The sequence below is a fragment of the Camelus ferus genome, chromosome 23, assembly GCF_009834535.1.
Source record: "Camelus ferus isolate YT-003-E chromosome 23, BCGSAC_Cfer_1.0, whole genome shotgun sequence".
Classification (NCBI taxonomy): Eukaryota; Metazoa; Chordata; class Mammalia; order Artiodactyla; family Camelidae; genus Camelus; species Camelus ferus.
In genome coordinates, this window is record NC_045718.1 from 15,488,429 (window position 1) to 15,500,332 (window position 11,904).

The 11,904-nt window shown below is 55.6% G+C and overlaps 1 protein-coding gene across 14 annotated transcripts in view; it reads left to right on the forward strand.

Moving 5' to 3' along the window:
* NFASC (neurofascin) overlaps positions 1–8,789 on the forward strand; it is a 173,821-nt gene extending 165,032 nt beyond the window's left edge. For 8 of the 14 annotated variants that reach the window (XM_032466999.1, XM_032467006.1, XM_032467001.1 and 5 more), the window contains 2 exons: positions 741–810; positions 4,228–4,459. In XM_032466999.1, the coding sequence (XP_032322890.1) occupies positions 741–810; positions 4,228–4,459 (302 nt within the window). Of the gene's footprint in view, positions 1–740; positions 811–4,227 lie in introns of all 14 variants that reach the window. The other 6 variants (XM_032466996.1, XM_032467004.1, XM_032466998.1 and 3 more) reach the window with 1 other exon arrangement.
* Positions 8,790–11,904: the final 3,115 nt, after the last annotated feature.

Below are 11,904 nucleotides of genomic sequence, written 5' to 3' on the forward strand. Positions count from 1 at the left end.
GGAAGATGAGTGAACCAGGATCCGTGCGGCCTGGGCTCCTTTCTGGACTTTGTTCAGTTACTAATTAGTTATGTGACATCTTCAAGGCCTCGCTTCCTAAAATAGGGGTGATTTTCCAGCCTTGTACCTCGGAAAGAAACATTCAGAGTCGTTCACCTAAGTGTCTGCTGTGTGCCAGGCCCTCCAAGACAGGGCCTTGGAGGACGCAGACACATCTCAGAGAAAGCGTGGGACAAGGGAGTCACACAGAGGGCAGAGTTAGGGGAGCACCTTCCATTCCAGTGGTGTGTGTGGAACGTCCCCTCTGCCCAGGGCGCTTTGCTGGGAGCTTTGAAGAAACACGCAGCTCCCCATCCTCAAGAGAAGAACTGGCATTCTGTTACGGGCATAAGAAACGTGCACAAAAAAAGTATAACACAGAACAGGATGAGAACGATGCCAAGGAAAGACCACATCCCTTTGGGGTTTGGGGAAGACCTCATGGAGAGGTGGTGGGGAGCCACGTGGGAGGTTTTCGTTGTCAGTGGAGATGGAAGGAAAGAACCAGTGATGGGGAGGAGGAGGCAGATGCTCTTGGCAGCTGATTAAATGTGAGAAGGAAGAATGAGGCGGGCATCGATGTGCCTTTTCGGGAGGGAGTCACTGGACCCAGAGGCGGTGTCTCCTGGAGGAACAGTCAGGGCCCAGCGGAGCAACAACACCCTTAATCATCTGTGTCTCTTCTTCTCTTACTGACCAAGTGCGAGAAAAGAAGGATGTTCCCCTTGGCCCCGAGGACCCCAAAGAAGAGGATGGATCCTTTGATTACAGGTGTGTGATCTCCTGGGCTCCTGCTCACACACAACACCCCACTGTCGGGTGGGCTCTCCCCACCGCCCCGGAGGCAGCCCCCTCCCCTCCGAGCTGCTCAGCCGGCCTGAGAGGCCACTGCATGGATGTCCCTGCCCTGTGGGCTGTCACCTCTGCGTCTCTGATAGCGCCCCACTGCCCAGCCCGGGAGGGAGCTCTGCCCACCACACATACACTCATTTGATGAACAGCATTTCGTTCATTCAACCACACAACTCAGATTAATACTTCGTTCTTTATATGTGTGTTTCCACCTTTTTGCTCTGAGAGTGGGTTCCAGGCCCACCCTTGCTGTGTAGTGAGCTCTGCTCTCGGTTTCCTCTCTGCCCACACTCCACCCTAACCCTGAAGATGATGACCCAGGAAGTCACATTGTCCTAAAGCCTCGACTAGGTGAGGGATGGAGGCCGGGGGAGGGCAGGGGCGTGGTGTTCCAGGCCTTCTCCTCACGAACGGGAATGACCTCTCTGGGCTGCAGCCTGGAATAGGGCTTGGCGAGGCATCTGGTCCAGGGCCCGTGTCCCAGATGAGAGGACCGAGGCCCCAGCTGGGAAGTGACGCGCCCAAGATTCCCGCACTCGCCCCCCTGTGAGCTCGTGGCAGAGCTGGAGAGGCCAGCGACTGCCTTTGTCCTGTGCCCATGCTCCCTCTCAGATCTGGACGGGCCTTTGTATCTGGCTTCCCAAAGTTGTAATCTGTCCATTTTAATGGCAAGTGCACTTTGGGCCAAGGAACGATGCAGAGTGGGTCGTGGAAGTCTCGTTCCCAGACCAAGTGTGAAGGGAGGAAATGCTTTGATCAAAGCCCTCTTTCCCCACCCCCACCCCATCATCCTCTGGGACCAAGTCACCCCATCGTCCTCTGACCTCGCCTTATCCTATCTCTGGCCTCTGCCACTCGCCCATCAGCAGCCTCTCTAGCAGGATCAGACCAAGTGGGCAGCAGAGCCACTGCGCACATAGGAGCCCATCTGGTGGCTTATAGACAGCATCTATCCATCCAGTCCCTGCATCCCCGTGAGCTCCCCAAAGGGCAGGTGTGAGAGGCCCACCCCCGGCTGTCCTCAGCACCCCTGATGGGGCCCAGCTTCCCCGTGGGTCGAGAGCTACTCCCTGGCCATCAGTTCTAAAGGCCTTCTCCCCTCAGCGCAGCCCAGGATGGGGTGAGGATGTCCTCAAATAAAGGGCTGAGTAACCTGAGCTGTGAGAAGCTACTTCCGCAGGCACCTCTGCTCCCCCGGACACCAAAGCTGTCAAAAACACCTGCCTCTTCCCCACTCCAACCCTCTGGCCCACGGACACTGAGGCTGGGCACACACATGTTGGCGCATGCATGAGCTCACGCACCGTGCACACACATGTACACACACACACACGCCCTTTGGCTTTGGCTCTGAGGAGGCCTGCAGTGCCCAACCGAGAGCCCCCACTTGGATGAGTCCATGAATCTGAACCTGGGAAAGGGCTGAAATTCACACATTAAGGGGTAAAACCAAGTTTCTGGGTGGGACAGGCCAGAGGGCCAGGCAGATCGGCTCACCCTGCTGTCTGGCGCCACGCTGCCCGTGCACCTCTCTGGTGGGGCTCTCCCTGCTTCTCTCTCCTTGTCTGTCCACCTGGTTCTCGAAGGTCTCCTGGAAGGTAGGCTGAGGTGACTAGACCAGGGTCCCCCTTGTCATTTGGTTTCTTTCAAGCTTCCCTTAGGGGAGGTCTGCTCTTTCTAGACCTAGATCCCCTTTCCCCGAGAGAACTGGACACACAAAAACCCCTCCCCCTGCCTCCCACCCAGGCTGGGCCATCCTGTCCAGTGGTTGCATTTAGCTTGGGGGGCCTGGAATTCCTGAGAACCACATAGACACAATTGGCACGTCCTGCAGGGGGTGTGGAGGGCTCTAGGGGGAGGGTGCTTGTGCAAAAAGATTGGCAGGTGGGGTAAGGAGCCTGGTCATTAGAATCTACTGATTCTCAAAATGTGAGTTCCACCGCCTGAACTGATGCAGCCAGACCCGGAGACCCACTCGCCTCCCTTGGCCGCCTCCCCCACGGCTCTGCCATCACAGAACACAGTTAGGCCGGGTAATGGGGCCACAATCGCTCAGCGTGTGGCAGGAGTGGGCTGAGAGCTTTCCATCCACCGACGCCCAGCTCCCCCGGCTCTGGCTCACCGCCCTCCCCTGCCAGCTGTCTTTGCCCAGCTCCGCGGTTAGAAGCAAGAGCTCACTGCTCACCACAATGGCAACCCAGCCATCGTTTGCCACAGGCCCAGGAAGGGCTAAGTGTGGCCTGGGGCAGGGGAGGGGGTGGGGTGTCTGCTCAGACTGCCTGGCACCTGCTGTGGTCCTGCCTGCTGGCACCCAGACTCCCACTGCTGGTCCGGCTGCCTCCTGCCTGGGACCTTCGTCTCTCCTCTGAAGAACAGCCAGCAGCACCTGGTCCCTGCCTCTGAGCCTAAAAGAGCAGAGTTTTCCAGTCAGGGAAAGGGATGCGGTGCCTGAACAGATGTCTAGCCCACTCGGAGTGCCTCACTTCCTGGGGGCACAGTGGGCTTCTCAGCGGGTAGATGCCTCTTTAACTCCCAGCTCTCTTTGCACAAAGGGGGCTTGAGGGCAGGGCCTGGGGCTTGGGAGGACCCTCTGAGCCGTGCTAGTTTTGTCTCAGGTGGCTGGCTCCCCCTCCCTCTTCCCCTTGCTAGCCCCTAAGCAGCAGTGTCTGTTTGTAGATGAACCAGAGCTGGGAGTAAACACCACCAAGACAGAGAAGGGAAAAGGCTGGGGAGAGGTTTGTCTCTTTAAGGCCCAGACCCTTGCTTTTTGCCAAGGGCAGAGCTTTCCAGAAAGAGTCTCAGATTATGGAGAGTCAAAGCTAGTTGAATCCTCTTGCTGGAGGAACTGAGGCCCAATGAGAAAGAGAGGCTTTCCCAAGGCCACAGAACCACACAGTGATACCTCGGGACCAGAACGCCAAGTCCTTGACAGCCCTCAGTCCTTGAGCCTTCCTGTCCCGCCTGCTCTACAAGCAGTTGGCTGTGCCTCACCATGGGGCGGTGTCCTCTGCCTGCTCCCGCCCCAGAGAGCAGCCCACCCCCACAGAGAGGACCCCAGACCAGGCGTCCAGGAGTCTGGCCCCATCCCAGCTCTGCTCCGCATTCCCCCTCACCTGGGAGAAGATGCCGTCCTTCCTAGGCCCCAGCGTCCCTTCTGTAGAACTGGTCGGCCAGGGAGGGCGATGGAGGGCTGGGCTGGGTCAGCCCTGGGGTCCCGTCCTCTGAGCTGAGGAGCACTCATGCCTGGCAGGAGGCTGGAGGCCCTCTCCCGCCCCACCTGGGTTTGGGCTGTCACTGGGTGGGCCTGGCCCTGATTCTCTGTCTCTCTCCGGCCAGTGACGAGGACAACAAGCCCTTGCAGGGCAGCCAGACATCCCTGGACGGCACCATCAAACAGCAAGAGAGCGATGACAGCCTGGTGGACTATGGCGAGGGCGGTGAGGGCCAGTTCAACGAGGACGGCTCCTTTATCGGCCAGTACACGGTCAAGAAGGACAAGGAGGAGACAGAGGGCAACGAGAGCTCGGAGGCCACGTCGCCTGTCAACGCCATCTATTCTCTGGCCTAACAGAGCCCCCAAGGCACAGCCACTACTTTGCAAGTGGGAAGAAGGGAGAGGGGGAGACGAGCCACTGCAGACCGACCACAAAGCCGCCACCACCTTCAGGGACAAGGGTACCACAGGGACGTCTGCCAAGCTGTGAGGATCAGTGACCACCCAGCCAACCGCTAGCCCCCTCCCGATGACCCCCGGCATCCCGGGGTGCCAGCTGTGGGCGAGCTGGAGCCATGGCTAAGCTCTGCTGGAGGGAGCCCGGGCCCCTCGCTCAGCCTCACAGCCACCCCGAGCCTCCACCCACGCTGCCCGCCCTCGGCCTCAGCATAGCCCCTCACCAGTTTCTCTTGGTTACAGTACTTCGCGTTGTCTTTTATTTTCGCTTTGTCCATCTTCCCCTCCAAACCCAACATCTCCCTTTTCTCTTCCCTTTGAAGAAATGTCCCTGGAAAAAGAAAGAATAGGTGGATTCTCCCCCAGGAAACTGCAAAGATAGGCAAAAAGGACGGATCCGTAAATGAACATAGTATTCAAACCGCTGCTGGGCCAATGTATTTCCGAAGGATGCCTTTCTCGCCATATGCCTCCCCGGGCCCCCAACCCATCCGCCTCAGCCTTGCCGGTTTGCTGAGCTGGGCTTGGCTCCTTTCTGGAAAATGACAGTATTTTTGGCAGGGAGAGGGTGGGCAGGCCTCCTTGCCTCGCTCTGGTTCGGTTGGGAGGTGGGCTTACCTCTTGCTCCTTGCTTACCCTGCCCCTTCCTCCAGAGTGTCCAGTACAAGAGCTGCGCTGACTGAAGGAGTTTGAGGAACAGGAGTGGGTGATGACGGGAAGGACTTCAGCTCCGGTGACCGTGTACCTCAAGCAGAAGACAACCAGGCATCTGGTCCCTGGGGAGCTGTGCCCACCTCGAGAGACAAGGAAGAGGGCTGGGTTTGGGCTTCCTTCCTCTCCATCAGTGAAACTCAGGACGTGGGAGAGAAGGCCATGCCCACTGGGTCCAGAGTCGAGGGTGCCCCCCCACCTGGCGGGGTCCGTGCTGCCCTCCAGGAGCTGGACCCCTGTGATGTGAAGTGTGCTGCTTGGGGGTGGAAAGCACTGCTCCCACTGTCGTCTCTGTATGATGTTGAAACCAGGTGTCTTACCGTGTGTGGATGGGGCCCTGCTGCCCCCGAAACTGGGCCGCTGTGTCCTTCCCTTCGGGTGTTCACACATCAGGAGACCCCTGCAAGAACGCGGCACCAACAGGAGGACTCAGTGCTCTTCGTATGCCTTATGCAGCTCTGACCTGTCCCTGCAGTTCCCAGCCCCTCCCTGCAAGCCTTGAAGCCTCCAGTGACGTCTGTCTCAAGGAGAACGGGGTGGCCTATGCAAGTGTCACAGCAGAGCCAGAAGCAGCCACTCGAGTCGTGCCCAGCAGCCCGTTGCCCCAGATGGAGACACTCACGGACCTGCAGTTCTCAGAGACCCAAGGCGCCGCCTTCATCCTCCCCACCTAATCCATTTTAAAACCAAAGGTACCTAGCCTCAGAGAGAGAGAGAGAGATCTTGAGCCTAAGAGTAACCCTTCAGCTGTTGCTGCAGCTAGCGTCGGTTTCAGGAGGGTGAAGCAGACCCCCAGGACTGGACCACCTGCCACAGACACAGCCTCTGATTGGAGCCTCCAGCTGCTTGCCAGGGAGCCTGGGCAGGAGCAGGGCTGTATCTTTCAGAGATTTTATTGAAGCATTATTTGCCAGAAGTTCAAGCCGCAAAGGTATTAGCAATGCTTGCATCACTTAATAATCAGTCAGCTGAAGGTCAAGCCCACTGACACACGTACTCTGTCTGCAGGTAAGAAAGTGTAGCCCAGAGCTGAGCCAGTTTTGTTTGAACCTGAGAGCGAGTAACCGTCCTTTGGCCCAAGCCATAGCCAGGTGTGCTGCCCGGAAGCCTGAGGGGCAGCTCTCTCTTGGCGGAAGGGGACAGGGTGAACAGTAGGGGGCTAGGGAGCCACTCTGGGGTCCCCTCCCCTGGTTTTCCTCTGACACCTGCCTAGATCCAGCTGGGCATTCCTGCAGCCTAGGCCCAGCCTCCCTGAAGGGACTGTCAGGGAAATGTGCCTGTGACCTGAATGAAAAGACTGGCTTTTCCAGAAAACACTCTGGATCTGAGCAGAGTCATCAGTTTCTCAGGCCCTCATCCCACACTACACCCTCTGCGCCAGGGAACTCATTGCACCAGAAACAGGCTCTTTGGGCCAGAAGGACTGTGGGATGTCGTCACACCCATCCCCTGCCTCTAGAAAGTCCCCCACACAACTGATAATGGGGGAGGGAGAGAGAGGGCTCCTGCTGCCAGAGGATCTTGGGCAGAGGCAAGTCCTCAGCCTGTCTTTGCTCCTTGGCTGTGCCCTGCCAGGCCCTGTACCCCCACTTTGCGTACAAAGATAGTGCCGTCAGCCCCCTCCCAGGTCCGTCTTGCTGAGATGTACCCATCCCAACACGTGATCACGACTTTCCTGGCAGGCAGGAGCAGACCCGGGCCTGAACAACCAAGTGTACCCCAAGCAAAGATGGCAGGTGCTCAGAGAGGTGTGTGTGCTGCAGGGCTAGGGAGGCAGCCCCCGTCAGGAAGAGGAAAGCCGATTTCCCATGGAGCCCAGAGTCCACCCGGCTCAGTGGGAAAGCAGTATTGTCCAGCACTCCCTGCCGGCTGGGGCTCTCAAGCAACCACCCCAAACATACCAACAACAGTGCCAGGAGAGGGCGATTCCATTGGTGCTCCGGCCTGTCTGCGGGGGCAGGAGACGTAGGTCATCGCGCAGTGGCTCCAGGAATTCACTGCCTGTGCTGTGGTCTCACATTCCGTGCTCGGCCGGCAGGGCTGCGGCTTCCTGGGCTCTCATTTGTCCTCTTGTTCACTCAGCACATACTCTTGAACAGCCAGTCTGAGCAGGGGACACCACGGTGAATAGTCAGGTGTGGCCCCTGCCATCACAGAGCTGGCAGTCCTGGGGTGGAGTCTTGGGACACAGTGGGCACTGACTGGCAGCACTCTGAGTGTTTAAGCTGCCAGTGGCTCCAGGCTCAAAGGGAGGAGCTTTGGAGGGAGAACTGGGTCCGCAAGGCTGGGCAAGGCAGGGACAGTCCTCCTTCCTGAGCTGCTTTACTCTGCCCCTTGGGGCAAGATGCTTAACTTAACTGTATTTTGGTGCCTCCATCTCCCCTAGTCAGTCCCTCCTTTGAATACCTCTCCCCACAGAGGGGCGGGGCCGGTGTCCCGGGAGTACGCCACTGCAGGGCCAGGGGACAGCTGCCGCCCTCCTTGCCTGGGTTATGGTGAATGTGACCCTTCTTTTTTCACCTTGCTTTTGAGGAGATGGTTAAGTTTAAACTAAAAACTAGCCCCTTCTCTCTGCCCTGAGGGCTTGGAGGCATCTGGTCTACCCCCTTCCTGGCAAGTCCCAAGGCTTAGAGAAATGTCTACCTGTCCTCAGGGCCACAGTGCCAATCCTACTCACCCCACAAGGGTGATCCGCAACCTGGGCCCAGATGATGCTTTCGTAGTTTCCCTGAACACAGCTAGCCTTAGTAAAGGGTGGAAACAGATCTGAGGACATTTGTGGGTTTTCCAGCTAAGGGACCACCTCCCTGCACGCATCCAGCACGCACACAGGAGCACGCCCACACGGACACTTGCACACAGCAGACCGGGGTCCCACTGCAGGCCCGCGCTTTCAGGGAGAACAGTCCAGGTTCTGTCCTTGTCTTGAAGAGGGTGAGTCCACAGCCAGGCCTGCTGGAGGCGAGATGTGACAGGCTGTGTGGTGCAGTTCCCAACTCAGGGCGGAGGGGAGGGGCTGCCCACACCGTGCCCCATTTGGGCGATTGCTGTGGGCAAAACCAAGAGAGAAAGAGTCTGATCAAAGAGGAGGGAACCTTCCCCAGGAACAGCACAGGCAGCAGATCTTTAAGAGCCCCAGTCACAGGGCAGCCCAAGCAACCTATGTGAGGAAAGCAGTGAGGATTCCACACACTCCTGCCTCAGTCTTTGCAAGGCTGCTCCGCAAACACACTGAAGCGGGAAGGTCTCCCAGGCTCTCAGCTGGAGGGAGCTGGTGCCAGGAATCACTTCTTAGTGGGTGGGCACAGAGCACTCTCCCCACTGGAGACACCCCGGCCACCACTCCAGCAGCCCCTGCCACACACGCACAAGCCCATGGTTGTAATTTGGTCCACCCTGTTAGATCCTCTGGAAAATCACCCGGTGGATCCTGTTTGAGCTTTGCCTGATGGCTTAGGAATAGCATATAAGGAGCGCCTGATGTTAAAAAAAAAAAAATCAGAGGACTCAAACGAATGAAACATAGAGCTTGAAATGTCATGAGGACACTCAGTGCCCTGAGCAGAGCCCAACTCCTAGGCAGCCCCGATTTTAAACCAGGCAGGGGCCACCCCATGGGAGTTCAAGCCAACCTGTGGCTGTCCCCAGCCTGCCCAGCTAACCCTTTCCTTCCCTCCACTACTAAGTATGGGCCTTCCTGTGACAGGTTTCAAGAGGAATGAAGGGAAAGGAGGATAGCCATCCAGGGAAGCCACTGGACCCCACCAGTGTCTCAGTCCACACCCGAAACCAGTGCTCCTCTATCAGTATATTAGTATTAACTGGATGTTTCTTAATTGTAAGGATGGAAGTGAAATAGACAAAAAGGTCAGATTAGGACAGGGTCAGACTTCAGCGTGCAGAGGAGTCACAGAGCTGATCTAGTTGCCGGGACTCGTGGTACACTAAAATCTCGGGACTTGCTCGAGGTCACACAGCTCGTGAAGCAAGGTGAGGTTAGGGCTTCAACTCAGGCCTCTGACTCCTTGCCCAGTGTTCTTTCATCTCACCGCAGCTGCCACCCAGGAAACAGAGGTGTTACTTAAGATGTGTCCTGCTGGTTCACTGTCTCGTTCCTCTTTACTGCTTCTCCCACATCCCCGTATACCTCCCCAAACGAAAGACACAGAGGATTTTCTGAGTCCAAGAGCAGTCAGTCTGTGCCAGCCAGTGGTGAGCCTGGCTGGGCTGTTAAGGGGAGACCCAAGCCAGGACCAGAGAGTGACAGCTGATTGGTGTTTGTCACTGTGAAGCCTGCACTGTACCCTAGGGTGGTGTCTCTCGCTTCGTGACGCATCGGGCCACCAGCATGCAGTGCCCCTCGGGAGAACAGGCGTGGAGGGCTTTCTCCCCTCCACCCTTGGCCGCAGGGTGCCGAGGGGCAGCAGGGCCCGTGGAAGCTCTGCCACCCAGGGATCTGCTGGGCTGGAGTTCAGCACATGTAGACTTCAGTGAAGCAATAAACACAAAAATCTGGGAGAAGAAATCCAGAATTTTGTGCACTTCTCTGTTTCTTTTTCAAAAAGGATGCAGATCAGATGACCCTGCCCTGTTCCCTTTTCTGATTCCCAAATTCGACATCTTCAGTCAGTGTTGTCCCTTTGCCCAGCTCCCAGCTCTCTTTGCCAACCTCACATTCCTCCTGCACTGAGCATCAGTCGCCTGTGACGTGGCCGCCTTCTGTCCTGGTCCCACCCTCACCCCCACCCCAACCCACACTGGGTCCCGGAGGACCTCTTGCCCTGCACCCTTCCCCCAACACACACACACATTTTCCAGTTTGTTCCTTTCAGCGGGGAAGTCTCCCAACGTCTCCATTCCTTCCCACATACCCACACACCCACAAATTGGTCTGATCTTCTTTTCATTGGTTAAATATTTAACTCGCCATGGCACACCTTGTTTTAACCCCTCTCACATCACATTCTTTCCTTTTTGCGAGTTATTTTGCATTAACCAACGTCAGCAACAGATGAGTATCTGAGGGTGTCACGCACGACCTTCAGCAGGGAAGGCTTCTGGGCCGTGGAGGACCATCTAATACGTGGACTTATAAACTGACTGCATGAGCAATGAAAAGGCCAAATTATTTGGAATTTTTTTTTGTTGAATCACTGTAAAATTAAAAACTGATTTCTTTTGTATAGAGAACACTAAACGTATAATAAACGTTGTTCAAAATGAACTCTGGCCACGTAGTTTGTTCATTTCCTTCCTAGGGAGAAGAGGGATGTTGGGGGCGGTTAATGACAGAAATGGGCACCAGTCAGGATAACGCACAGAATTCTGTGATACCGGCCCCCATCTTGAACTTAGTCTTATCTTGGAGAACTTGTTGGCACAATTTGTGTTTTAAACATAGAGGGACTGGTATAGGGATGTGTACAGCCATAGAGACACCCCTGATTCAACACAACTGCATGTGTGCTTGGGCACCACCACTTCTTACAAAGTTCTGTGTTGGGACGTTGGGAGAAGGAAAGACGTACAGTGACGCTCTGCCTCCTGGCCGCTCCTCTTTTGCTCCCCTGCCCTGAGACGGGAGAACACTAGCGTATGCCCTGCCTTGTGCCTGGCACAGAATAGACATTTAATATTGTTGAAAGAATGAATAGAACTGCTTACAAAAAAACCAAAAACCCCTCCTAATAGACTGAGGAATCTCAATCCACAAGCAACTGGAGAAGGGAAAGAAACAGAGGGCGGTGTTGGTTAGGGACTCTGCTCGAGCTTCCCCACCCCTCCTTTCTTGAAACTTTGGCCTGTAGTTGTGCAAATTCCCACTGAGGAGTGACCCACGACCATCGGCCAGGCAGGGTGCATGGTAAGAGACGCACCCGGACGTGGTAAGCCCCCGCCCTTCCCTCAGGGGAACAGAGAGGGGGCCCAGCTGAGCGGCAGTTCTGTTGTGTGGAAAGATAATGAACGGTTTATAGGCAGTAATGGAAAATCAGGGCTAAAAGTTTCCCATGCAAATGCAGACTCAGATCTCTTGGTCAAAGAACCACCAAGTAACTGCCTAACTCACCTGTGTTTATTCTCCCTTCAGAAGTTCTCAGAAAAGATCATTGACTTAAGGGGTTATTGCTTCATTAGATTAAAATAAGACCTTGTTTCCAGGTCTGGCTCCTCCTGAATCATTGAATGTATCACACACCAACCCTAAACCTCCCCGTTCACTTGTTAGAATACGAGAAAGGTCTTATCAATCTCAAGTTCACAGACTGTCTCAGAAATTTGCCCTTCATGTCCACTGCACTGTCCCACTGTTAGTCCAGGATCTCGTCCAGAATGGACAGTGTCATTGCCTCCTGTGGAACACCTAATCCCCCTTGAAACTGCAACCAAAAGGATCTTCTAAAATACCAATCTGATCATGTCATTCCTTTCCTTGAAACCTTCAAGTTTGCTTCAATACCAAAGTTTGTTACGATAGGATAAAATCTAAACTCCTTGATTTGACATGTTAGACCTTTCATGATCTGACCCTTACCTCTGCAGCCTCATTTTTGTTTTAACCACTCCTCACATATACACTAAATTCTAGCCATTCCAAGCTATTTCCAGCTCCCCTGACTTGCAATGATTTCTCA